Source organism: Loxodonta africana, chromosome 9 (assembly GCF_030014295.1).
Source record: "Loxodonta africana isolate mLoxAfr1 chromosome 9, mLoxAfr1.hap2, whole genome shotgun sequence".
Taxonomy (NCBI): Eukaryota; Metazoa; Chordata; class Mammalia; order Proboscidea; family Elephantidae; genus Loxodonta; species Loxodonta africana.
Window position 1 is genome coordinate 121,195,820 of NC_087350.1, and position 27,133 is coordinate 121,222,952.

At 55.1% G+C, this 27,133-nt stretch overlaps 1 protein-coding gene across 11 annotated transcripts in view; it reads left to right on the forward strand.

The window, feature by feature from the left end:
* The first annotated feature begins 675 nt into the window (after nt 1-675).
* SEC16A (SEC16 homolog A, endoplasmic reticulum export factor) overlaps nt 676-27,133 on the forward strand; it is a 38,874-nt gene continuing 12,416 nt past the window's right edge. For 10 of the 11 annotated variants that reach the window (XR_010322889.1, XM_064290648.1, XM_064290652.1 and 7 more), the window contains exons 1-17: nt 1,468-1,578; nt 6,506-10,153; nt 11,882-12,006; nt 17,376-17,473; nt 17,671-17,797; nt 18,316-18,514; nt 18,831-19,005; nt 19,961-20,103; nt 20,733-20,794; nt 20,905-21,043; nt 21,417-21,662; nt 23,221-23,318; nt 23,721-23,802; nt 24,001-24,118; nt 24,245-24,356; nt 24,562-24,667; nt 25,613-25,753. Coding sequence is in view for 10 of the 11 variants with exons in the window: in XM_064290648.1 (XP_064146718.1) it covers nt 6,575-10,153; nt 11,882-12,006; nt 17,376-17,473; nt 17,671-17,797; nt 18,316-18,514; nt 18,831-19,005; nt 19,961-20,103; nt 20,733-20,794; nt 20,905-21,043; nt 21,417-21,662; nt 23,221-23,318; nt 23,721-23,802; nt 24,001-24,118; nt 24,245-24,356; nt 24,562-24,667; nt 25,613-25,753 (5,550 nt within the window). In the remaining variant the exon portion in view is untranslated. Of the gene's footprint in view, nt 857-1,467; nt 1,579-6,505; nt 10,154-11,881; nt 12,007-17,375; nt 17,474-17,670; nt 17,798-18,315; nt 18,515-18,830; nt 19,006-19,960; nt 20,104-20,732; nt 20,795-20,904; nt 21,044-21,416; nt 21,663-23,220; nt 23,319-23,720; nt 23,803-24,000; nt 24,119-24,244; nt 24,357-24,561; nt 24,668-25,612; nt 25,754-27,133 lie in introns of those variants that run through there. The other variant, XM_064290649.1, reaches the window with a different exon arrangement.

A 27,133-nucleotide genomic window follows, 5' to 3' on the forward strand; every position in this document is an offset into this window, starting at 1 on the left:
TGAATGCGCTCGGCTGCTAACCAAAAGGTTGGAGGTGCCTCAGAAGGAAGGCCTGGACGTCTGCTTCCGAAAGAGCAGCCACCGAAGCCCTGCGGAGCACCGCTCTACTGGGACACGCGTGGCGTCGCCATGAGTCGGGATCGGCTCCTTGGCAGGTATGTTTTTGGAGAGCACTGAGAGGAAGATGGGCCAGGACGGGAGGTAGGAATGACTTCGGGGCTTCTCAGGAGGGTGCTGAGCGGACGGTGGTGCCCTGGGAGAGTAGCAGGTTGGCAGAGACGAGGGGTTTGGGGGGGACCTGTTGAGTCTGGAAAGCCCGTTGGGGTATCTGTAAATTGGGAGGTGAAGTCCTCCTTCCGTTCCAGAGCTTTCGTGAGGAACGAATGAAACACTGTATGGGAATTCGCTTAGCAAACCGTAGGACTCTTTACAAGAGTTCGCTGTTAGGAGAACCTAACTTCTGACGGCAAACTGGTACCCGAAGAGCCAGATAGCCGTAACCAGGTAACCAGCGCACGCCCAGCCGCCCGGTGCGCATGCGCAGCCAGCCGCCGGCGTCCAACACCTTCCATTGTCACGGGAAGGCGGCGGGCTGGGCGCATGCGCACTGGCCCTCCGACCGTCCGCAGGCGTCCGGTTCTAACCGAACAATCGACGGAACGCGCCTGCGTCACGGCCCGCTCAGGTTCTCGGCTAGCCGAGTGCCAGCATCGCCAGTGCAGACCGATTCTTCTCTGGGTTCATGTCGGAAGAACCCTGCTTCTTCCCATACCCTGAAGAGAGAAAAAGCTACACGAAGGAGCAGGCGTAACCGGCGCGACGTTCTGGGGCGGTCCCAGGCCACTCGGCTGGGCAGGTGAACGAGGGGCGGGGCGGGGGCGGGGCGCAGGGACGGGGCGGCCGGGAACAGGACGGAGGGGTGGGCGGGAGCCGGGGCGGGGCAAGGCCGGGGCGGGGCGGGACGGGGGGCGGGACGGGCGGGGCCTCCGGGGGCGGGGCAAGGCCGGGGCGGGGCTACAAGGTGGGGCGGGGCGTCGGGGCGGGGCGGGGCGGGGGCACGGCGGCCGGGGGAGGGACCACGACAGGGACGAAGTGAAGCGCGGGGCGACGGCCATTGGAGGGGGCACGAAGGCGGGGAAGGAAAAAGGGTGTGAGGCGAGGCGGCGATGGGTGGGTCAGGACAAGGCTGAGGGGCGGGGCGGCAGGAGGACGGCGAGGCACGAAGGCGCAGGGCGGGGCGAGGGCAGGGGACGTGGCAAGAAGGAGGGGAAGGGGCGGGGGAGCGCGAAGGCGGGGTCGGGATGAGGGCGGGGGCGGGGAGGGGCAGGGTCGTGGGCGGGGGAGGGGCCGTGGGCGGGGCGTCGCGAAGGAGGGACCCGACCGGGTTGTGGGCGGGGCCCGAACGAACGGTGGGCGGGGCCCGAGTTGGCGGTGGGCGGGGCCCAGACGAGCGGTGGGCGGGGCCAGGGCGGTGCGTGCTGACGCGGCGGTCGGACACGTCGGCGGCGCGGCGACCGGAGCCGGATGTACGAAGATGGCTGCTGAGGCCGCCGTCACTGCGCTAGCGGCAACCGCCCGGTAGGTTTCGTCCCGTGGCTCCTGAGGGGCTGGTCGGCGTCGGGGTTGCTGCGGGGCGGCCGAGAGGCGGGCGGCGGCCTCGGCCGGCCTTCGGCGCAGCGATGAGCAAGCGAGCGCGGGCGGAGGAGGGGAGGCCCGCGGCCGGAGCGAGGCTGCCGAGGGGCCGGAGGGCCGGAGGGCCGGAGGGGCGGAGGGTCGGCGCTGAGCTCCGGCGGCGCCGGTCTCCGGGGAGGGCGCCTGCCGAGTGCCAGCGGGGCGGCCCGGGGAGGCTGCCTGCGGCGCGGCGCCATGGCCGGCGCGGACCCTTCGGGCCTGGCGGCAGCCCCCGACCCCGGTCCCCGGCCCCGTGAGCCCCCCGGCCCCGTGAGCCCCCCGCCGGCTCAGGACACGGGCTGGGAGCCGTGCCCAGTTCAGGAGAGATGTACCCAGCCTCTCGGCCACCGCTCCTTTGTTGACTTAGAGACTCAGCGTCACAGGTCGACGTGGACCTAAAATACAGGACCTGATCCTTGGCGAGTGTTTGTCAGGAAGCTTGGCTGTGTTGACAGTGCTTAGCGATGGTGGCCTTTCTGTAGAGTTGGGTTAGGGGGGCTGGAGAATAAGCCAGACGTCTCAGAAGAAGCCTACAACTTTTTAAAAAGTGGAAGCATTTAGGAAATTTACTTAACTACTACTGCGTCCTTTGCTTTGAAGGTCCAGAAGATGTTTGTTTGTCCTCGTTGGTTGATTTTTACTTAGTGGTGCTGAACCAAGAAGCAGCTTTGTTGATGGTATGATTTCAAGACAAGGTGACCAAGATGTTGCAAGAGGTGGACGGGCCTATGTTTCCAATCAGGGATTAGAGATTAGAGGAATGTGTAGATCGTCTTGCCCTTTTTGTGATGACAGTATTGCAGCAGAGCTTTTCCACACGTCAGAGCCAGTCTGAAATCAGTGTTTGCTGCTTCAGTTACAGGCACTTTAAATGGCTCGTAGACTGGGCCTGGTGTGCGCACTAAGATTTTGTTCTAAGTGTGTATGGTATAGGTGTTAGCCAGGGAGGTAGTTCTCACCCCCGGAGGAGCGCCAAGAAGCCACGGAAATCCCAGACAGTTGTGGCCGGAGCTTCAGCATCGTGCGTCTCCCCGAGGTGGTGTCTGCTTCAGTCATTGTTTGGTTTTTGAATTAGGCCCTTCTGTAAGGTTCTGGGGCCTGGTTTCTTGCAAAAATAAGGCAAAGGTGACTCGTTTACCCTGGTAGCGGCAACTACTGCCATTCTAGAAACTCTGCAGAAAGTTTTCTTTAAATTGTGTGCAAATTTTGATACGATTCCTATTTGTATAAACTTACTTTCGTGGGTGTCGGTGTCCTGTTGGACCGTTGTCGTTTTTAGCAGTACTTAGATTTTTTTTTTAAACCTGTAGATGTATTTGATCAGGATTCTGAATTTAGAAAAGTTGGCGCTTACAGTGTCTTTTTATTTGCATACATATCCAGTGTCCACTAATCAGCCAGGGCGTCACTCTAGCAGTCACCGGGAGGGAGATCGTAGGCTGAGGGTGGACCGACTGGTGGCTGTTGGTGCTTCTGTTGATTTACATTACAGATCGATGCTAGCGGCCCTGGGGAGGGGGTGTGCGTGTGTGTTTTAAATATCTCAATTCAGTAGCCAGAAAGATAGTGAAGACGGAGCATGCTTAAATATTTCAGGTAGATATGAGGCCGCTTAATTGAAGACCTTGGGTTATCAATAATGCACCTTCCAGGAGATCAGCGGGTCTCGTCGAACAGTCTGCCTTTTCAGGTTAGAAGACTTGAGGCCGCAAAACGACTTACCCTGCAAAGTTCCTGGTAGTGAGATAGGGTAGGTGGTTGTATTGTTTTTCTGCTAATGAATGGAGAAAAAAAATCAAAAGAAAATATGAGATCGTTCCAATGAAAATCGACGTATTGTTAAATGGTTTGCAGTTGGGAGCTTAAATTTGTATTTCAGTGATACTGTTTGCTTATAAAATGGCCCTTGGTCCATTAGAGTTGAGAAAGTAATTTTAAGGAAGTTTCTGCAAGCGGATCATTCAGGTATGAAACTGAAATTTTGATTCTCTTTAAATTTCCCTGTTAAGCAACAGTAGAGGTTAGGGCATCCCAGAATCCAGTGGGAGTGGGACCTTACAGACTTGGCCCATAAGGTACCTTAGGAAAGTCAGCCACTGTCTCCTTCTATAGATGAAGAGAGATGATGTGCTGAGTCATTCAGCTTGACCCCAGACTTGCTGTCTTGCTGTCACAGTGACACCTGATGAAGGTGTCCTCTAGGCCTGTACACTATTTCCATGCAGAAAGCTGCTTAGAGTGCTTGAGGGTTTTCTGTGAAACTTTGCAAGGAGGAAGGCCACGTCCTGGGATACACCCCCACGTCCTGGGATACACCCTCATGTCCTGGGATACACCCTCATGTCCTGGGATACACCCCCATGTCCTGGGATACACCCCCACGTCCTGGGATACACCTTAAGGTGCCTCTGTGTCTCAGGTAGCAGTGTCTCTGGGAGGGATGTGGAAGGATGCAGTCCTTGCCCATCAGTGGAGGCGTTGCTGGATCCAGTTGTGGCGCTGCAGCTGGCTTGAGGGGATGGAGCAGAGTGCCCAGCAGTGGATGCTGGGAAAATGCCCGGCCTCTCCTACTTTCAGGCCATATAAAACCGAGCTGTAGACTGTCTTTGCTTTAAAATGACAGCGTAGAACCGAGGGAGATTTCTGATGCTGTCCTTGATGCAGTCATCACGTTCGAGTGGATTTCAAGGTACTGTCAGTCGGAAGGGTCCCGTGCTGGCAGAGGACAGAAGTAAATGAACAAACGTAGTCACAGGACAGGCTTCCAGGGTGGGACAGGGAACCTGCATTTCTGTACAGCTTTACTTAAAATACCTTCCTAAATGTCTTCTTTACTTGTCTTCTGACTGTCAGAAAGATTTCCAATGACAAAACGTACTTCTGCTACAACCGTGGATTAAACTCTGAGTCCGTCCACCCGCTTCCACCTTTGGGGCTGACTTTTCTCTTGGATTGGCTAAACTTGATTTATTTGTCTTCAAGTGGTGCTGGGGGAGCAAGGACTGATGGATGGAAAAGGACTTTCTAAAGGTACAGTTCTTGGACTTTTGCTTTAAAAGTACAGGCCAAAAAGCAAAGAAGTTTCCTGAAAGAACTGAACGCTTCAAAGGCCAGCATAGCAGAGCCGGGGGTTTTGCGGACTGTGGTTTCAGGGGACATCTAAGTCAACTGGCATAATAAAATCTATTAAGAAAACATCCTGCATCCTACTTTGGAGAGTGGTGTCTGGGGTCTTAAATGCTAGCAGGCGGCCATCTGAGATGTATCAATTGGTCTAAACCCACCTGGAACAAAGGAAAATGAAGAACACCAAAGACACAAGGTAACTATGAGCCCAAGAGACGGAAAGGGCCACATAAACCAGAGACTACATCAGCCTGAGACCAGAAGAACTAGATGGTGCCCGGCTACAACCAGTGACTCCCCTGACAGGAAACACAACAGAGAACTGCTGAGGGAGCAGGAGAGCTGTGGGATGCAGACCTCGAATTCTCATAAAAAGACCAGACTTAATGGTCTGAGCGAGACTAGAAGGACCCTGGAGGTCATGGTCCCCAGACCTTCTTTTAGCCCAAGACAGGAACCATTCCCAAAGCCAACTCTTCAGACAGGGATTGAACTGGACTATGGGGTAGAAAATGATACGGGTAAGGAGTGAGCTTCTTGGATCAAGTGGACACATGAGACCATGTGGGGTCTCCTGTCTGGAGGGGAGATGAGAGGGTAGAGGGAGTCAGAAGCTGGCCGAATGGACACAAAAATAGAGAGGGGAGGGAAGGAGTGTGCTGTCTCATTAGGGGGAGAGCAACTGTGGGAGTTATATAGCAAGGTGTATATAAGTTTTTCTATGACAGACTGACATCATTTGTAAACTTTCACTTAAAGCACAATAAAAATTTTTTTTTAAAAAGTGCAACTTAGCTGTTCAGGACTGTGCTTGTATTTTATTAAAAAAAAACAATGACAGGAAAAACCCCACTGTCATGAGGATTTTTGCCCCTTTGCTTTCTGTTAGGGGCTGTTGTCACACTCTGCCTATTGTGGAAATTTTGAATCAACATTTTAGTCAGTTTTAAAGCTATCGTAATTTTACTTCGGATTTTCATTCCCAGCGTAGCTGTTGCTCCAGCAGTTGTTACCTCAAGTGGTCAGAGGCAGCCTCATTTTGCTCGTGGCGTTTCCAAACCTTAAACCGGTCACAGAGCAAAAAACGAGACCTCTTCCATGGTGGATAAAAGGCGTTTTAGATGAATCCATTTCACACGCTTGTGCTGCGGCTTTGATTACTCCATGCTTTGTAAGGCTCTTTCATTAAAGGATTTGGAAGAGGGAATTTTAAGCTTTTGTTATCCCCTTGAGATTTAAAATTAACCTGTGTGAAAAGTGTGTTAATGCAATTTCTCTGTCGTAGGAGAAGAGTTGGCTGTTTCTGGATCTGGTGATAATTTATGGAAAATGGGCAGGAACTGTGCACCCTGGTGGGGTGTGTTAGGCTGGTACTCAGATTTGGTGAGGGTGTTCCAAAGGTGATGGGCATCCCGTGTGGGTGTTGAGCTGGTTACGTAACTTTCCAGAGGAGGGCAGGGATTGTTCGAGGTCGCCCAACTGGCTCATGGCACCCCTTCTTACCCCTCGCCCAGTGCCCGCAGGCAGCCCCAGGACAAGGCACTGTGTGGGAGCTGGAGTGGCTCCATGGACGGCTTGGTTCCTCAGTACTTAAATGACTCGAAATCATTTTCCATCTTTCTTTTTCTTCTTAGTTTCCTGCTTGCAGCTAGAACTTTGAACTTGTGGGTTTTATGCTAATTTGTTCTTTTCCCTTTTTTTTTTTCAGGTCAGATTAAAGAAAAGCTATATTCTGCTTCTTTCTGTAAGCAGCATCTACTTTTTGAGGAACTAAATCATGCAGCCACCACCTCAGGCAGCCCCATCAGGACTGATTGGGCCACCTCCGGTGGGAAATTCTCGAAGCGTGTTTTGGTCGAACAGCTCGTATAGAAGACGAGTGTCCAGCAATGTGCCGACTGCTCCTCTGACATGCCCATTGCAGCCGGTGACGGACCCTTTTGCTTTTAGTAGGCAGTTGGCCCAGGACACATCCCTGGACACTTTGTCCAGAAGCAGCCTGCCTGTCATGCCAGGCCCAACTCCCCCGGCGTTTTCTCAGCACCCTGCTCTGCCAACACCTCACCCAAGTGCCGGAGACCCTCCACAAGGACCATGCGAGCCTGTGCCGGGCCCTTTCCTGCAGCCTGGAGTGGAAACCAGCCTGTTCTCCAGCGCGTTGGCCCCTCTAGCACCGCCTGGGCCCGAGGCAAACAAGAGTGCAGAGATGGGGCCCAGCTCAGCACCTGACGTTCCGACCCCACCGAATCCTCCTCAGTACATTCCAGGAGTGGGTCCTGACAGTCTTCGTGGGGCAGCACCAGGGCCCACCAGACCCCTCAGCAGGCAGAGCCCTCATGACAGTGCAGGGCCGCCAGCAACGGCGTCCTCCTTCTTTCCTCAGCTGCCTCTGCAAACGCCGGATCCCTGGACGCCAGTCCAGGGGAGTCCACGGCCCTCAGGCCAGCACTATTCGCCCTCCCCACAGGGACCGGGCCACGGTGCAGCGCCTCGGGCTTCCGGCCTTCCTCATTGTCCCCCGCAGCCCAGCATGCACCAGAGTCCTGGCCGTGAGCAGCAACACAACCCTCTCGCTCCTGTATCAGGACCCTTGGCTGGGGATGAGAGGAATGAGACGGCCTATCTGCAAAGTGGAAACCACTCCACGAGTCACTTTGATCCTGAGAACACGTTCAGGCAGAACCCCAGAGCAGGTCTGGCTTGGGTGAGCCAGGAGTTTAGGCAGAATCAGGGAGGTGGTAGAGAGCTTGGGCCAGACCCTGCTCTTGCTAGCCTCCTTGCTCAGGGAAATGGTTCCGACCACCACCCGCACTGCCCCCCGGGGGTGGCAGCTGGCCGGACCCTGCCGGATCCTGGCTCAGCAGCACTCTCCATGTTCTTCCAAGGTGGGGAGACGGAGAACGAGGAGAACGTTTCAGCGGAGAAAGCAGGCTGTGAGGGGCCATCTGCTTTTGATGGCTTCTGCACTAACCCCGGCCTTGGCCATCCCCCTCCTACACACGCAGGCACAGGCGGTCCTTACCAGGCCTTCCTCCAGGGCCCTCGCAGCGAGACCACACAGCCAGGAGGGGACTCCCAGCCCTATTTTTCTCAATCTGCAGGCAGCCAGCATGAACAGCCAGCTGGTGGAAACGCGGCTGTCAACATGTGGGGTGAAACAGCTGGCAGAGGGCAGCACAGCGCCCCTGGCCCACAGTGTGAGAGCGTAGAGAACCAAGAAGTTCTGCCCAGTGAGCCCCTGGGATTGAACCCTTCCTCCCTGAGTGACCCGTTCTGCTATGGAGCCTTTCCCGGGCCGTCTACACTCAAGAATGGTGTCGTGAGCCATGCAGGAGGTGGGGGGCCGAATCTAGAGGCCCCAGATGCGCCTGCACGACCTGACAGCGTGTCATCTGGCTATGGCGGCAAAGATCACCGGGCCCTCCCGAGTTCAGCTAGACCCCAGGAGTTAGTGGGCACCTTTATTCAGCAAGAAGTTGGAAAGCTTGATGAAGATGCTTCAGGCAGTTTCTTTAAACAAATTGATTCTTCTCCTGTGGGAGGTGAGACAGAGGAGACCCCCGTGAGCCAGAATTACCACCACAGTCTCTCTCAGCCCTCCACTCCAAGCCCCCCGAAGCCCACAGGGATATTTCAGACAAGTGCAAACAGTTCTTTCGAGCCAGTGAAATCCCACTTCGTTGGGGTGAAGCCATTTGAGGCAGACCACGCCAATGTGGTGGGTGAAGTGAGGGGCAGCCGTGTCCGCCAGAAGAAGCGGAGACCAGCAACAGCCCTGCCTGATGCCTCCCCTGGCAACCTGGAGCAACCGCCTGACAACAGGGAGACCCTCTTCACACCCCCAGCCTGTCTACTGCCCCTCGGCACCGCTGTGGAACCCGGCCACATGCTTCCACATGCTGGTGGACTGCTGTCAGAAACCGGGCTCCCGACTCCTGAGAGAAGGCCCTCGACCAGGGCTCAGGGGGCAGTGAAGTGCGAGAGCCCAGCTACCACCTTGTGGGCACAAAACGAGCTTCCAGATTTTGGGGGCAATGTCCTTCTGGCCCCAGCTGCCCCTGCACTCTGTGTCCCTACAAAGCCTCAGGCCTCAGAGGTGATCCAGCCTCCTGATGAGGGTACCTGTGGGCAGCAGCCACACAAGCCGCTCTCCGTGTCCCCGCTTCAGAACCGCGATGGCATTGGTGCTTCTGAAAACCTCGAGAACCCTCCCAAGATGGGCGAGGAGGAGGCCTTCCAACCTCAGGCAAGTTCCAGTTACACCAGTCTGCTCTCCTCACCGCCCACTGAGTCTCTGCACGGCCAGCCGGTCTTGGTCCCCCAGCCTGATCAGACCTATAACTTGGCTCAGCCTATTAATTTTTCTGTGTCCTCGTCAAATCATAATGAGAAGAATCCACCCCAGAGAGACCCTTTGTTGGGGGATAGGCCTACAATGGGCAGCTGGGCTCTTCCTGGTGAATCCGGAGAAAGCACTTCCTTGTTTGGGATTACACCCAGTGCACTGGTCAGTCCACCTCTGCCCAGCAGTCTCGCCCAAGGTAGTTTTCCACAAGGTTCTGGTCCTGAAATGCTTGCGAATCAGCCTGCCACTTTGCTGGCCCAGCCATCGTCTCATCCAGCTCCAGTGAGCGTGGCTTCAGAAAGGCAGAAGAACCATGCTGCAGAGACGGTGCCTCCTGCATTTGCTAACAGCCCTGGTGGGAGTGTGGGGGTGCTGCTGGTGCCGCCCGTGAGCAGCAGTCTGGCACCTGACCACTCTGACAGCCGGGATGAAACTTCCGGAGCCCTAAACTTTACATTAAACAGGACTTTGGGAAATCCTCTAGGAATGTGTGGTCCATCCCATTCTGACCACCCAGGTGCTGCTCAGCAGACCCTCGCTGGTCAGCCTAGACAACCTGGGCTTGGAGCGCATAACCCAGACCATTTCTACCAACATGTGACGAAAACAGCCCAGGGCCAAAGTGGCCCGGAGAGAGCCCAGCCAGAGTCAGGGCCTCCAGAGCAACTAACTCTTGCTTCTCAAGTGCCCAGAGCAGCATTGCCAGAACCTTCCAGCCCAGGAAGCCCACCTGTACCAGGCCAGGCCTACAACTCCACCCAGCCACCAGCAAGTCCGGCTCTTGCTGACACTCGTCAGCAGGTGCTGCCTTGGCCTACTCGGTCTTCCAGCGCGTCCATTACCTCAGCCGGCTCGAGCCAGGCAGCCGGGCGGTCAGAGCCGCAATGGCCACCCCCACCGCCCCCGGACTTGCCATCCTGCTATTATTATGGGTCCTTCTATGACGTGTACCCGCCTCAGTATCCCTTGCCGTACCCTCCGGAGCCTGGGACAGCACCTCTCTATTACCAGGTAAAGTAGAGCCTCCGTGTCTTCTAACCCACATTTCTCTCCTTCCTCTCAACGGTGGGTTTCTTTCTTGCGTGTGCTCTTTGGTAGTAGTGTGTCTGGCTAATTCGGAAGTAGCCCGTGGTCCTCCCAGCCTGTTTTCTCCAAACACTGTTTCCATGCAGTGCTTCATGAAAGCCATGCTCCCAGGTCCTGGGTGTGCCTCACTGAGCACAGGCCAACCTTGGAGGTTCACCACGTGTACTGGCACTGGGGATCATGAACACCACTGTTTAATTTCTGTTGAACCCAGTATTCTGGCTTATATGACAAAAAGAACACCTTGTTGCTTGTGACCCCTGCGGGCCCTCTGTAGAACCAGGGTTCTGTGTGGCACACCTTGGCAAACTGACACGGCCCTTTGAAGCTTTCATGTGTTTGGACATCAACAACCAATGCAGAAGCAACAGGAATAACTGGACTCTTAAATCCCTTCTTCAGAATAAAAACACTTAGGGAGAAAAGTTATGTTTGAAGTGGCATCCAAATGAAGCCGGTAAGAGAAATGAAATTCTACAAGCTTCTCCCGATGGCAGAGGGGTAGAAGCCGTCAGTGCTCTCCGTGTGTTGACTTGATCTCCGGAGTGCTGTTGAAGTTACGTTCTCCTTAGTCCTACAGTCTTGAAAACGTTGGTCGTTCTCAGCCTCGTATCTCCTCTGGTCCCCGGTCCAGAGTCGCCTACAGTAGGACTATGTGAGGCGAAGGCTGAAAACCACTATCTGACTGTGTCCAGAGCCCAGTGGTGTTGAACTCACACAACTACCTAAATGCAATAAGAAGCAGCAGGCCATACCAGAAAGTACCGGAAGGCATTGCCGTCCAAGAGGCCTGGGAAGCAGGGCCACTGAGGGCTGGGCTGTGAGGCCGGCTGCCCTGGTGATAGAGGACTGCTTGTGAGCACCTTAGCTTGTGTGTGCCATCAGTTACACGTTTAGCAACTGAGACCCTTGAGTTCTAAATTCTGAAAGGAGCCTCTGTGGGTTTTGTTTCCCTACTGGGTAATGACTCCCACAAGCACAGGACGGGGATGCTGAGCGGGGAGAGCCCCTCATCCCCGTGTGCCCTCACACCCCCTCGCTCCCAGCTAGCAGCTGTGAGTTTGAGACACTTGGTTCTGCCTTGTCTCTTGGTCACTGGGGTCCCCAGTAGTAGTCAGGGATAAGTGCATGTGTACGTGATTTCAAGGCCAGGTAATGGCAGAGGCAGCCTCAGATGGCCCCCTGCGGTTCAGCCATACCCAGAGGGAGTCGAGGTGGCTGGTGAGCGTAGAGGGGATGAACAGGCAGCGTGCAGTGGAACGGAACCCCGGTCCGGTCAGTGACAGGGCCTCTGGCTCCCGAGGTGGGACGTGCCAGGCCCTGTGTCCATAGGTGGGGGGCAGGGGGTGGGGGGACCTGCATGTTTGAGAGACAGGAAGAAGCTGAGCCATCCCCTGTGAAGTCGCAGGGCCTGGGTGTCTTCCGCTGTCCCGCTGGAGGGCAAGGTAGGGGGGGTGTCCTGAGCCGAGTGGCAGGAATCCCAGAGCCCCCCCACTGCCTGCCAGTCTGTAGGGCGCTTACTCCATTTGGTGTTTTAGTGAAGGAGCCTGTCAGGCTGGCTTTGGGGAGGGGGCCTCTGACGATCAGAATTAGAGCAGCCTCCCAGGGTGCTGTGTATATGGAACCTGACACCCTCAAACCTTCCTCCCGTAGGACATGTATGGCCTGTACCGGCCCTACGATGGCGCCATGTCTGCCTATGCTGAGAACTACCGCTGCCCTGAACCTGAGCGGCCCAGCTCACGGGCAAGTCACTGCTCCGACCGGCCGGCACCCAGGTTGGTGCTGCACACCTCGCAGGTCTCTCTCCCTGTCAGATTGCGTGTGTGTTGCCGGGTGGAAGGAAACGCTGTCTTTGTAAAGTACAGGTAGTCTCCAACTTACAGCAGGGTTCTGTTCCTATGACTCCTTCATTTAAGTCGCTTCTGACAGAAGTCAGATACCTCTTTTTTTTTTTTTTTTTTTACAGTTTTCATTACTATTGCCGTTTATGTTATTCGCTTTATAAATTCTATCTATGTTTTTGGGGGTTGGAAACGTTGCATGTAAGCTTACAGATACATTTCAATACACACATACTTACATACGTAAAAAAACACACCAATCACAAAAATTTACCCTGATGATGAAGAGTTGGACGAAGCTGGCGTCTTGTCAGTTGTGGTAATAACTCTACTTGTGGAAGGTTCTGGATCATTTGGATTATCCCCGGGAATGGGAATGGTGTTTCTCGTCAGGAAAATTAGTCAGTGTTGTCTGTATGGCCCTTTTCTTTTTTCTTCACATATTTTGTGGTGACGTCTCACTGCTTCCCAAGTCTGCTCTTGACTTTAGCAAACAGATCAGCCTTTGGGTCCATGTTTTCAAGTAAGTGAAGCCCATGATTTAGTTTAGGAAAAACTCCAGCTAATCTTCTGACTATAAACTCTTTGGACAGCTTCTCTCCTCCTCTTCCTCACTATTTCTTTTTTCTGCAGCAAGCCTTTCCTCTTCTAAATCCATGAAGTTCTGGTCTGTCAGTTCCCCTTCTTATTGATGTCTGAGCAGTTTCACACTGATGATATTAAGCTCTAAATTCAGCCTTCTTGCCACGTGGACGATTTTTCCACCCATCTCTTCCATCATGTTATGCTGATCTAGTGCTGGAAATGTGTGACCGTAACTCAGCAATTCTTTCCATATCCCCTGAATGGATTTTCCCCATAAGTTTCTCCCAGGAAGATGGAATGTTCTAGAAATACTGATGGTTGTAAGCGCGTGTTTTAGTCATCTAGTGCTGCCATAACAGAAATACCACAAGTGGATGGCTTTAACAAAGAGAAATTTATTCTCTCATGGTCTAGTAGGTTACAAGTCCTAATTCAGGGTGTCTGTCAGCTGTGGAGGAAGGTCCTTGTCCTCAATCTTCCCCTAGTCAAGGAGCTTCTCCTGCGCAGGGACCCCAGGTCTAAAGGACACACTCTGCTCCTGGTGCTGCTTTCTTAGTGGTATGAGGTCCCTGACTCTCTGCTTGCTTCCCTTTCCTTTTATCTCTTAAGAGATAAGAGGTGGTGCAGGCCACACCCCAGGGAAACTCCCTTTACCTTGGATCAGGGAGGTGACCTGAGTAAGGGTCGTATTACAATCCCACCCTAATCCTCTCAACATAAAATTAGAATCACAAAATGGAGGGCAACCACACAATACTGGGAAACACGGCCTAACCAAATTTTGATACACACATTTTTGGGGGGACATAATTCAATCCATGACATTCCACCCCTTGGCCCTCCAAAAATCACATCCTTGTAACATGTAAAACATATTCACCCCATCATATAAAAGCAAAAGTCTTAACTCCAAGTCCAAAATCCAAAAGTTCCTCTTCTAGAATACGAGTTATCTGCTTCTAAGGGTAGAGTGGCGGAACAGGCACAAGCAGACATATCCATTACAAATGGGAGAAACTGGGAGGGAAAGAAGGCATAACAGGCACCAAACAAGTCAGCAAAACGCATAACATTAGCCCTCAAAGCTTTGAAAATAATCCTTTCTTGTCTGAGACCATTTACACGATAGCTCTGCCCTCCAGACTCTAGGTATTGGCCACACTCTCTGGATTGAGCAGAGGCCCCGCGGCCCTGGGCTTCAGCTCCGCCTTCCAGGCCCACTGGAGTGGCAACCCTGCTCCCTCGGCTTTAGGTGCACCATTCTCCTCATTCATCTGAGTGGTGACTCCACCCTTAGAAGCACCAGAGGTCATGGCTCCACCCTTTGAGACCCCAGAGCTCAAGGCCATACCTTTCTAGACTGAGGCAGCTCGGCTTCTTGTGTCTTTAGCTTCTGCTTCCTGGTTTCTTGGCCTCTCGGCTTCTCGGGCCTCATGCCTGCATCTGCCCTGCTGGGGCACGTGTTCCAAAGCTCTGTAGCTCCACCAAGAAGTGCCCAGAGGCCTGCCGCTCGACCGGGAAACCTCCTGCACACGGCCGCTCAGCTCTCTCGCTCCGTGGGTCAGCTCCAGCGCCGTTCTGCGCTGGTCTCCTGGTTCACTGCTGCTGCTGGCCATCTGTCACTGGTGCTCTTCTATCCATTCACAGTTTCAAAACCGCTTCCACATTTTAGGCATCTGTTAGAGCACCACCCCACTTTCTCGGTACCAAGTACTGTCTTAGTCACCTAGCACTGTTGTAACAGAAATACTGCAAGTGGATGGCTTTCACAAAGAGAAATTTATTCTCTCACAGTCTAGTAGGTTACAAGTCCAAATTCAGGGCGTCAGCTCTGGGGGAATGCTTTCTCTCTCCCTCAGCTCTGGAGGAAGGTCCTTGTCCTCAATCTTCCCCTGGTCAATGAGCTTTTCAGGCACAGGGACCCTGTGTCCAAAGGGTATGCTCTGCTCCTGGTGCTGCTTTCTTGGTGGTGTGAGGTGCCTACTTGCTCCCCTTTCCTTTTATCTCTTCAGAGATAAAAGGTGGTGCAGGCCACACCACAGGGAGACTCCCTTTACCTTGGATCAGGGAGGAGACCTGAGTAAGGGTGGTGTTACAATCCAACATAAAATTGGAATCACAGAATGGACGACAACCGCACAATATTGGGAAGCATGGCCTAACCAAGTTGATACGCACATTTTTGGGGGGACATAATTCAATCCGTGACAGTGCGGCTCGTCGTAAGTCAAATATGTCCTAAGTCAGGGACTACCTGTGGTAGTCAAGCCTTTTTTGCCGTCTGTTCGTGTGTTGTTAACACCCGGCCTTCGCGAAGCTGGCCCCTGTGTGAGCACACATGGCGCCCACCGCCCTGTGGTCCTTGTCCGCAGCATGCAGAGGAAGGTGGGTGGACTCATGCACCCAGCACGTGAAGCCCCTGACCCCGCGCATCTCTGTCCTGCAACTCAGGAAGGCATTCAGAAAGAGCCGTCAGTGTCCTGTGTTGAGCTCAGCATGTGTCCGAGCAGGCCAGGTTCTCATACCAGTTAAGAGCTTGTGTTTGGTCGTTGGTAGAGTTGGGGTGGAGTAGCAGGCTGTGTGGCTCCCATCAGCTGGGTTTGCCTCTGCTGGCCTCTCCCAGCTGCCGCCTGCAGTGGCTTTGTCCATGTTAGAGGGTAGCCTGTCCCCTCAAGGGTAAGGTTGCTTCCAGGGCACGCTGCTTCTTCAGCATTGTCACACAGAGATGTAGTTGTCCGTGAAGCTGTGGACATGCACGTGTTCCTTGTGCTGAACTGAAGGCAGGAGGCTGTGTCTCTGGTGAGCTCTTGCCCGCATGGCCGGCCTCAGTGTACCCTGCTCAGAGGTACACGCTGAACCATGTGTGAACGAACGCTGGAACATGAGCTGCGCCGTGCGGTTTTCCTCTCTCCAGAAACTCTCAGTGTCGGGAAGTTCTGGTGCTTTAGCTTCTGTCCATCTCCAAGGCCTTGGGGAGCGGTGTGAGACTCAGGGCAGGGGAGGTGAGAGCAGTGGCAGCAGGGTTCTCGGGTGGGTCCTGAGGGCAGGTAAGGTGCAGGGCAGAGCGCAAGAGGCTCCTCAGCTGTTGCCGCGTTCCTGTCACCTGCCAGCCCATGGGTGAGCATAGGAATTACTCTCAGGGTGGGCAGGTTACAGCAGGAGCAGTGACGCGTCCACAGCTTCCTGTCCTCTCCCTTCAGCTGTGTTCTCCTGAGCGTTTGCCACGGTTCTGGAGGGTCTCTCCTTCCTGTCCATGCCCCAGCCAGGCAGGCGAGGGGACGTGTGTGCGCATGTGTGCATCTGTCACGCCGCCGTGTTCTGTGCTAGCCTGTCTTGTCCCCAGTGCAGTCAGATAACCATGGAAGCTGGTTGGGTTGAAACATACCACTCGTGTGTGTGACTGTCTCTTTCCTGGTGCGAAAGGGTTGCTGAAATTCGTCTTAGCTGGAGAGTCGCACCTTCCTGGTTTTGCATTACGATGGGGTGATTCCCAGAGCCCAGAGTGGGCTTCCGCAGGGGATTTCCCTCTGCAGACAGATGCCACTAAAAGGGCCAGGTGTGAGCAGAAGGGAGAGGCCAGAGCCTCAGGCCCCGCTGCCCCCAAGGCTACACTTCCCCTGCTCAGGGTAAGGGGCAGGCTAGGGTCACAACTCCTGTGACTGTCCTGGAGGGGACAGAAAAGTCACATTTTGAAAGTCAAATCTTGTATTAGTTAAAAATGTCCTAAGTCCTTTCTAGAACCTCACTGTGCTTAGTGCTCCCCCGCCCAGTGCTCCACACGTCTAGTGCTCCCTCTGCAGACTGCTCCCCCTTCCTAGAGCTCCCCTTGCCCAGTGCTTCCTGTGCCCAGGGCTCCCCTTGCCTAGAGCTCCCCCTTCCTAGAGCTCCCCTTCGCAGTGCTCCCCCTGCCCAGAGCTCCCCTGCTTCGTGCTCCCCATGCCCAAATCTCCCCCTGCTCAGTGCTCCCCATGCCCAGAGCTCTCCCTGCCCAGCGCGCCCCCTGCTCAATGCTCCCCCTGCCGAGTGCTCCCCGTGCACAGTACTTCCTCTTCCGAGTACTCCCTGTGTGCAGTCCTCCCCACGCCCAGTGCTCCCCCTGTCCGGAGCTCCCCTTCCCAGTGCTCCCCTTCCCAGTGTTCCCCGTGCCCAGGGTTCCCTGTGCCTGGAGCTCCCCCTGCCCAATGCTCCCCTTCCCAGTGCTCCCCGTGCCCAGGTCTCCCCTTCCCAGGGCTCCCCTTCTCAGTGCTCCCTGTGCCCAGGGCTCTTCATGCCCAGGGCTCCCCCTCTGCAATGGTCTGAAGGTCTTGGGCCGTTCACTCGAGCCCTGTCTCTAGCGGGTTATTGACTGGCTTGCTTCGCGAGTTTCAGTCTGGCTCACGTAAGCATGAGATGCTGTGTTGGGCTCCAAGAAGGGGAGGCGTCTGAGCCAACCAGCTCTGCCCCCAGGAGCATGGCTCCCTGCTGTCGGCCATGCCTTGGCACCACACGGAGCCTGATGTTGGCTTTGCCTTTTCCACGGTGTTGCACTGAGAGCGCAGACATGGGCGATTCTCTCCTTCAGGCTGTTTCCCTGAGCTGTGGGGAGGGGGTGCCCCTCCCCTCATCGCTGCTACCCTTGAGGATCTTCTAGCCAGAACGTTTTCATAGCCGAGGTGCTTTGGTGGATGCCAGTCGATTTGGTTGTTATTTGTTGGTTACCAGCACTGTGTGTTTTCTAGGCAGGGGTACCCTGAAGGATATTACACCTCCAAAGGCGGATGGAGCAGTCAGAGCGACTACTATGCAAATTACTACTCCAGCCAGTATGACTACGGAGGTAGGTTAGAAAGCTAGCGGTCAGCCACTGCCAGCCTCTCACCCCAGGGACCGGGTCACCCTTTGCAGGGGCTCCGGCCCATCTCTGAGTCCTTGAGCATTCCTGAGCCCGGCGCTAGGGGGGCAGTGTCTTCAGTGAACTCCAGGTGGTTCTGTTTTCCCAGTTACTGTACTAATCCGTTAATCCCTCACTTGTAGACCCAGGCCGCTGGGATCGCTATCACTACGGTTCTCGATTCAGGGGTGCCCGCGCCTATGACCAGAGGTACTGGTACGATGCTGAGTACAACCCGTACCGGAAAGAGCCGTATGCGTATGGGGACAGGTTGGTAAATACACTTCCCTTGCGAGGCTTGCAGGAAAGCAGAAGGTGCTCCTGCTTCTGTGTCCTCGTGTCCTTGTGATGTACCAAAGAGGTGCCACTCTTCTGGGTTCCTGGGAGCAGCTGCTGGAGTGCTGGTCAGTGCCTGAGAGAGGAAAGGTGGACTGAGCCCTACTGGGCTATGGAGGAAAACTGGCCGCCTTGGCTCCTCTCCTCGTGGCCTGAACAGCACAAAGGTGAGGCCATGGCATGACGGGATCGTGGCATGTTTCTCCAAGATGACTCGTCCCAAGAGTCTGATCCTTGGGTTTGATGTACCGTGACTTGGACGTCGTGTCTTCCGTAACTTGGGCAGGAATGGGTTTTGTGGTTGACATTCTAAAGGTTATGTTTCGCAGTGGGGAGAGTGGGGAGCAGCAAGGATTTGGTGGGGGCTGGGTTGTTACATAATGATTTACTCTTGGCCTGGGGCTGCACCCCACACCCTCCTGGCCTCTGCTGCTTTTCCACGCATCCTCTAGACCTGAGAGGTACGATGACCCCTGGCGGTATGACCCCCGCTTCACGTCGAGCTTCGAGGAGGATGCAGAGCTGCACCGAGAGCCGTATGGGGAGGAGGGGGACAGGCGCAGTGTCCACAGCGAGCACTCGGCGCAGAGTCTGCACAGCGCCCCCAGCCTGCACAGCCGCCGCAGCAGCGTGAGCTCCCATTCGCAGCAGGTGGGCGCCACCGCACAGAGCACGCACGCCTCCCCACCTGAAACCATCTCATGTCCCCTTCTGCGAGACTCGTGCCCTTTAGGCCATGCTTGGCACACGAGCTGACGCTGCGAGCAGGGCCTTGGCAAAGGTTTACTGAAAGAGAACCAGGGAGGTGACTGAGTTGTGAAGATCGTCAAAGAAGCACGTGGAGCCAGTTCTGTTTAGGACACGATTATCCTCGAATAGTTCTGATAACAAGCTTAGACCCCTCGGTGATCCTGGTGTTCGTGGTGAACTCGTTTTTAATTTTACCTTTTTGTTTCGTGTTTTTAAGAGTCAGATTTACAGAAATCACAACGTGACTGCTGGATCCTATGACCCCACGGCTCTGCCGGGCTCCTTTCGCGGTGATTATGGCTACGGCACTTACGGCAGCGATTTCAATGGTGTGCAGGCCTTCCCTGAGTATGGCTACCCCGCAGGAGCCAGCTGGTCCACCACTGGGGCAGGTGGGTGTTGGCACGACGCTGCAGGCAAGCGCCTCTTGTCCTCACAGCACAGAGGGACACTGGATCCACGAGGGGCAGGGCAAGGACACTGGCTTGGCCGTCAGCATTTGTGGTGGCCCGGCTGGCTCTTCCCATAGGACAAGGATGGCCCTGCCCCGCCAGCCCAGCCCTCTTAGCACAGACCTTGTTGAGGAGCTGGGGTGTCCCCTGGGCATGGCTCCGGCGCACCGACCAGACGCTGCTCTGTGTGGTTTCAAAGCACAGCTCTCAGATGACCTTATCTGAAGTTTTGACTGGCACCTCTTTGTGCCCCCGAACACTGGCCACCCAGGCATGTAGTTTGGGGGAGACTTTAATTCCTCCAGAAAGCCCCCAGGTGCAGGTTTGCTCGCATGTCACAGTTTGAACTCCCCCAAGTCCTTGGTCAAATGCTGGCTCCGAGAGGACTGCAAGATACGTGTGAAGTTACCGAATGGTGGATTTTCATTCTTAGTTAAAATTCAGCTTTAAGGTCTACTTTAGCATTTTATTTGCGGAGTTGTGCTTTTTGCCTTTCCCCTGGCTGCTCTGTGGTAAGGACAGCCTGACACTGAGTGGCCCTGAGCAGCACCAGGGACCCCGAGAGCATGGAACTAGAGCGGTGGAGGGCTCTTGGTGCTTCCTCACATTGAAAAACCTTCATGGGCTTTATTAAAGGTGGTTTCCTTTTTAGAAGCTTTTGTTATTAGCACTTTGTAAACATTTTCCTGAGACATGTCAGAGTTCTACATTTTGATAAGGTGTTAAGTCATTAGTGCTTTTCAGTCAGTTGAAATGCAGTTTATCACGATGACCTGAGCTTCCCTGTCTGTGACTTCATCATGTGGGCACCTTGGAAATCCGAGCCTTTGGTCTAGTTCGGATGCATTGAAAAGTAGCAAGCTGATTGTTTCTTTTTCAATTTATTTAAATGTAGCTCCGTCGAGACCAAGCTCTCCTGAGAAGTTTTCAGTGCCTCACGTCTGTGCCAGGTTTGGTCCTGGTGGGCAACTCATCAAGGTGATTCCAAACCTGCCTTCGGAGGGACAGCCAGCGTTGGTCGAAGTGCACAGCATGGAGGTAATGGCGGCTGGTGTGGCCCCGCTGTCCTGCAGCCCCAGCCTCCGTGGGCTTGGAGACTGGTGTTTCCAAGTTGTGAGTCAGGGTCACTGAGAAAAGACTCCGGGCAACGTGTTTGCCTGTGAACCGTCGCTTTGTAGGCGTTCTCTTCTATTGCTCCAGCCTCTCCCCAGAAGCTGGCACTGCAAGCGTCTGCGCTGGTGCTGAGCAGACTCGGGCTTGGTTGTGTTCTCACCTTCCATCTTTGTCTTCGTGTTTGATTCTGTGGAGAGAACCCCATGTACATTTATTTTGTTCACGCTTCTTGATAACGTCCCGCTGAGGAGTGGCTGAGCAGCCTCTGTGGAGAGTTGGTGCTGCGTCCCAGTCTTGTGGCCAGGTGGGTGGGTGCTGCAGCCCCGAGGGGGACTGCGTGGGCACCCTGTTCTGCAGCCTGGCTGCATGCCAAGCGGGCTCTTCATTGGTGTGTATTGGGGCCCTCTCTCAGAATTTTTGGAGAAAAAATGAATCTTAGTGCTTGAAATAGTCTGGAAGTCACCGCTCTGGACTGTTAGGGCTGCTCCCTCCATTCCGACTGCTTGCTGTCGGCAGCACCTGCCCCTTGTGAGTCGCAGCCCCTCTCGTTGCAGACACTGCTGCAGCACACCCCGGAGCAGGAGGAGCTGCGCTCGTTCCCTGGGCCGCTCGGCAAGTACGTGCCCGCTGCGGGGTCTTACTGTATCTGCGTGGAGTGGCCGCTGCGGGGCATGCTCCCTGGGGCGCAGGTGCTGCCATCGCACTGAGTGTCTGTTCTCTTTCCAGAGACGACACCCACAAAGTGGACGTTATTAATTTTGCACAGCAGAAAGCTACGAAGTGTTTCCAGGATGAAAATATAATCGACAAAGAGTCTGCCAGCCTTCTCTGGAATTTTATTGTTCTGTTGTGCAGGCAGAATGGGGTATGTTTCTGATTTTGGAATGCTCCTTCGGGTTGGCCTTTGGTCTGGGGAGCCCCCTTCCCTCCTGGGGGCGCTGTGCTGGGTTTGCATACTGAGCTGTGGGCAGTGATGGTGTTGCTGGGAATGGGCTCACTCGGCAGGCACCTGGGGAGCAGTCTGGAGGGTGGGGATAAGACCACATGGTTTGGGTGAAGCCGGGTTTCTGCCCAGCCATTGCCGGCCTTTCAGCCAGCCCCAGGGTCTGTGCCCATGTTCCTTCCAGTCTGGAGAGGGTGCCTTGTGCCGTGGGTATTCAGCACGTGCTCAGGAGGAGACCTGCTCAGGGTCCTTCCTGCCCACGATCTGACTGTCTCCTCACCCCTCCGACCCGCAGACCGTGGTGGGGACTGACATCGCGGAACTCTTGTTACGCGACCACAGAACTGCGTGGCTTCCTGGGAAGTCGCCCAGCGAGGCAAACCTGATTGATTTTACAAACGAAGCCGTGGAACAAGTGGAGGAGGAAGAATCTGGGGAAGCCCAGCTCTCCTTTCTCACGGACAGCCAGGCAGCCAGCACCAGCAGTCTCGAGAAAGAAACCGAGCGCTTCAGAGAGCTGCTGCTCTACGGCCGCAAGAAGGTGAGCAGTCATTGGATCTGGGGACACACAGGTGTGCTTTGCGGCTCCACATTGTGTGTGTCCTCTCTCAGAAGGCTCTAGTCGTGGTTTGGGGGACACACTGCAGTTGCAGATCTACCGTCCATGCTCAGGCCTTTAATAAACGGATGCCTGTGCCCTGGCTCCGCTGGGCTGTGCCTGAGATGCCTTGTTGTTAGGTGCTATCAAGTCGATTCCAACTCATAATGACCCTGTGTACAACAGAACATTTTGGGGAGGCAGAAAGTCAACCCGTCCTTGGTCTTTCCAGCTGGGTGGGTGCTGGGATGCTGGGAGTTGGGAGGAGGGACCTTGTCTGAGGGCTCCGCCATGCAAGGCCTGCAGGGGGCAGAGGAGGTTTGAAGGTTGGGCCTGGAGGGCATAGCTGGTGGGGAGCCTGGGGAGCCACGAGGGGTACGCACCCTCCTTCCGGGACCTGCTGCTGTGAGGAGTAGGGGGGCACCAGAGCAGGAATCCAGGGCAGGGGGAGCAGTTGGGGGTGGAGGGGCCAGAGTGACCCTAGTGGGAACAGCTGGTGCAGCGGTGCTGAGAGGGTGCCCACAGGAGGGTCCTGGCTGGAAGGCACCCATCCAGGCGCTGGGGCTGAGGTGCCTGCAAGCTGGCAGTTGGCACTTGTGTGTGTGGCTCTGAGCAGCTGAGGTGGGATGGCCTGGATACAGAAGAAAGTAAATATTTGATAAATAAGCAGTTTTATTCTTGACAATGACAACTGATTTAGATCCTGTAACCCATCTGATTTAACGTTTACTGCTGTTACATCCTTCCTGCCTCCTAGCCAGTTCCAGGTCAGCCATGTTATTTGGGATAAAGGTGGGGCTGCCCTCGTAAAGGCCCTGTCTTGCTCAGAAGGTGCCAGCGGAGCCTGGGGGCCGCTCTGAGCTGGGGTCCCAGTGATGGGCTAGCTGGGGTCCCAGCAGTGGGTTACCTGGGGACCGGTCCTAGCTGGGGTCCCAGCAGTGGGTTACCTGGGGACCGGTCCTAGCTAGGGTCCCAGTGGTGGGGAGCCTGGGAGCCGCTATGAGCTGGGGTCCCAATGATGGAGAGTCTGGGGGCCACTCCGAGCTGGGGTCCTAGTGATGGAGAGCCTGGGGGCCGCTCTGAGCTGGGGTCCCAGCGATGGGGAGTCCGGGGGCCACTCTGAGCTGGGATCCCAGTGACGGGCTCCTTCTCACAGTAAGAAGCCAGCCCTGCTTCTCGATGTTTTCACTTCGGAATCTGCGTTTTGGTCTCCTGTGCTGGAAGTGTGTTTAGTAGTAACTAAGACCACATGCACATAGACAGAGACCCACTATCATAGGAACTTGGCAAGTCAGGAAAATGAGAGAAAGCTGGATGTTCTTTCACTTGTGAGCTGTGAACAAGTGTGTTGGAGGTTTTGGGTCTGTTTGTCCCTCCGCGGTTGAGTCCTCTCCTTTCCCGTGAGGGTAAGGGAACGTAGTCCACGGCCCCTGACTGTCCTGTGAGCGCTTTGATGCTCCTGCCCACACTCCCACCTCCATAACTGCCAGGTGCTTTGCAGGATGCGCTGGAGTCTGCGATGAAGAACGGCCTGTGGGGTCACGCTCTGCTCCTGGCCAGCAAGATGGACAGCCGGACACATGCCAGAGTCATGACCAGGTGGGGAAGCCCACGCTCAAAACGCCCCGCCCATGGGCTGGTCAGCACTGGCGCTTTGTCGTGGGAGATGAGGGGTCTTGCATGTACGTGGCGGTGCCGTGGCCCTGCCCCCAGGGCAGTGTGATGGCACATGGACTCTGTGCCCACTGGCCCTCCTCTCTGGGCTGTATGGTTGACCAGTTTTTAAATTTTTAAATTATTTCTAACTGCGTTGATACTTGCAGTAAATCTGCGTGAATTCTGTAGTCCTCGTCTTTGACAGCTAAGAAAAATTACCGAAATTTGCAGTTTGCCTAGGTTAGTCCTCCACTAAGTCATTAAATAAAGGGGCTAAGATCAGACCTAAGGTGTATTTTCTAAACTGAGCCCAAGTTGAATCTTTGTATTTTTGTGCCTGCCTAGGTTTGCCAACAGCCTGCCCATTAACGATCCATTGCAGACAGTCTACCAGCTCATGTCTGGGCGGATGCCGGCGGCTTCCACAGTGAGTTTCTGTGAGGAGGGAGGTCTGGGTGTGCGCTTGTGCTTGGAGGGCCCTTTGTCACAGATGTCATAGTCAGCGTGAGGTCTGTGTGTGGTACTTAGCCCTGCTTCCTGGTTGTGCTCAGAGGGCTTAGCCATCAGGAGCAGAAGCACCGCCCACAGGTCAGGGTGGTTTATTTTCTGTCTCTCCATGTTGCAGTGTTGTGGGGATGAGAAGTGGGGAGACTGGAGGCCGCATCTCGCAATGGTTTTGTCTAACTTGAACAACAACATGGAGGTGGAGTCCAGGACCATGGCCACGATGGGTGATACGCTGGGTAAGGGCTGAGGTGGTCAGCGCTGCAGGGGACTGAGCCACGAGGCATTTGTGTTTTCTGCTTGAATTCTTGGATGTCTGTGAGCAGGCCCAGTGGTGAGGCCTGGCCTGTTGTGTGTCTCTCCAGCCTCCAAAGGCCTCTTAGACGCTGCACACTTCTGCTACCTTATGGCCCAGGCTGATTTTGGCGTCTACACGAAGAAAACTTCAAAACTGGTCTTGATGGGCTCGAACCACAGGTGAGGAGCCAGGCGGATGCGAAGGCCCCTCTTCCATAAAGCGGGAGCCCCCTTTCCACCCTGCGCTGGCTGCACACACACAGTGGTTGCGTTTCCGTGCTGCCCTTGGCTCCTGCACCTGGCACCAAGTGTGGGAGAACACTCTGGGCGAATTACACCAGTAGTTGGCAGCAGTTTCAAATCAAGACAATTTTCTCCTCGACAGTTTGCCGTTTTTGAAGTTTGCGACCAATGAAGCCATTCAGAGAACAGAAGCCTATGAGTATGCTCAGTCCCTGGGGGCCCACACCTGCTCCCTGCCTCATTTTCAGGTAGGTGGGGGGTGGGGGGCAGGGGCGGATTGTCCAGTAAACAAGGTAAGCACAGAGCTTACCTTGCTTACCAGATCATCAATAGTGAACAATTCTACATTTTTTCACCATGTCAAAGATTCTGCTTCTAGATATGGCTGGCATCTGCCTCTCTCCCAACCACACAGCACCCTCCTACAGAACCAAAGCCTCTTTTCAAACGTATAGTCCTTGATAGGGCTGGATGGCCTAGTAAGCAAGGTCATAAGTTAAGTAATTTCACTGAAGCTTGTGTGGAGTTGTTCACTGCAGATTAGTAAGTGGCCACAGGTAAGCCTGTGTTTACCTTGCTTACTGGGCCACGGCCCCTGGTTAGGGTATGGACCTTCAGCTCTAATGTCTGGTAGTCGGTGCCTACAAGTTTTGGATTCTTCTACAAAGAACAACGCAGCTTTTTGGAAATTCATCTTTCTGGGAAGACATTTGATCTGTAATGCTCTAAAACTGGACCACACTGAATTGAAGATTTTGTTTGCGTTTTGGCTCTTAATATTTTCAATGATAAAATAGTCTTGAGCACTAGGCTCCAAGTATCAGATGTGCTGAGAGCTGTGTCTGGGTCTCGTCCTCAAGGAAGAAAGAGTGTGTGCTAGAGTGTTGCACAGGCACTATGTGCACTTTGGGGCAGTCCCGCCTGGTGTGTCGTGTGCTCTGCTGAAACCCTGGCAGAGCACTGGCTCTCGCAGGGGAGCCCCAACGGCTGCGTGAAGGGCGGGGAAGGAGAAAGCACAGGGACGTTCTCAGGCCTAGTCTGCTTACTTTGGTCCTGAACTGTCTCATGGAACAGGGCCTGGTAGCACTGTTGGTGGGGAGGGGGCTGCTCGGTGGTCCAGGAAATTGCAGATTTCCCAGCTGACGACGCTGTGCGGCCAGGCGGGAGAGCTGAGCTTTCTCTGTTTATCGTAGGTGTATAAGTTCATCTACGCCTGCCGGCTGGCTGACATGGGGCTGGCTACACAAGCCTTCCACTACTGTGAGGCCATCGCCAAGAGCATCCTGGTGCGGCCCCACGCGCACTCCACTGTGCTTATCAGCCAGCTCATCCAGGTGCGTCCTTGCGAGGCCTGTGGTTGGTGCGGCGGGGCTGGGGGCGATGGCGTCGCAGCACTCAGCTTGCTTCTGGGCAGCTGCTGTGTATGATGGCATAGGAGCCCTCAGGTGGTGCTCCAGGCAGGAGCTTAGCGGCGAGGGTCAGTGAGGAGCTCTCAGGGGCTGTGCTCGGGCAGGGACTTAGTGGTGAGGGTCCATGAGAAAGATCCCTGTGTCCCTGCTGATTCTTGGTTTGAAGCAGTTGAGTGTGGTGGTCAAGAGCTGACGCTGGAGCCCCACACACTGCCAGGAGTATCAGTCTCCTCATCTGTGAAATGGGCTGGCACAGCTGACTCAGAGCTGTCCTGAGGAGCCACTGACAGGGAGGCCAGGCCTCAGTCTACCTGCTGCCACCCTGCAGGCAGCCACCCCATGCTTGGTCACCCCAGGTGGCCACCCACATGCTCAGTCATCCCCCAGGTGGTCACCCCCACGCTCAGTCACCCCCCAGGTGGTCACCCGCACGCTCAGTCACCCCCCAGGTGGCCACCCGCATGCTCAGTCACCCCCCCAGGAGGCCATCCCCATGCTCAGTCACCCCCCAGGTGGTCACCCGCATGCTCAGTCACCCCCCAGGTGGTCACCCCCACGGTCAGTCACCCCCCCAGGAGGCCACCCCCACTCTCAGTCACCCCCTAGATGGTCACCCCCCAGGTGACACACCCCCGTGCTCGGTTACTTCCCAGGTATTGCCCCCACACATGGTCTCCTCTCAGATGGTCCCCCACATGTGGTCACCCCGACATGCAGTCACCACCAGGTGGTCCCCCCACGTGTGGTCACCCACATGTACAGTCACCCCCAGGCGGCCCCCCATGCGAGGCCACCCCCAGGCGGTCCCTCCATCCAGTCGGAATCTGTGGACATTGTCTTGCTGTCCTCCTAGTGGCAGTGGAACCTTTGTGAAATGGTGGTTACGTTACAGCAGCCGTGTTAGTACGTGTCCTTTCACCCAAAAGTGTCGATTTGAAAACGTTGCTGAGATGCCTTTACAGCCTCTTTTCGTGGAAATTTCTAGATACACACAGAAGCAGAGAGGATAATCGGAGGGTCCCTGCCCCCTCCCCCAGCTCCAGCAGCCCCCACTCACTGCCTGGTTAACACAGGCTGCAGACGTCACCTTTTGGTGCAGGCAGCAGTGTCCTTGCCACGTGCCAGTCGGTCCAGCAGGGGACAAAGCCACACCAGGTGTTTGAACTGAGAGGCTTCACCTGAGGAATTGGGAGCCTGGTGGTTTCCAGGGTGAGAGCACCCTGGGTCCCCTGGAGGAAGTCCCCTCAGGAAGCAGCAGTCCTGATCCAAGGGGACAGGAGAGGCTGGGTGAGGAAAATGCAGCTC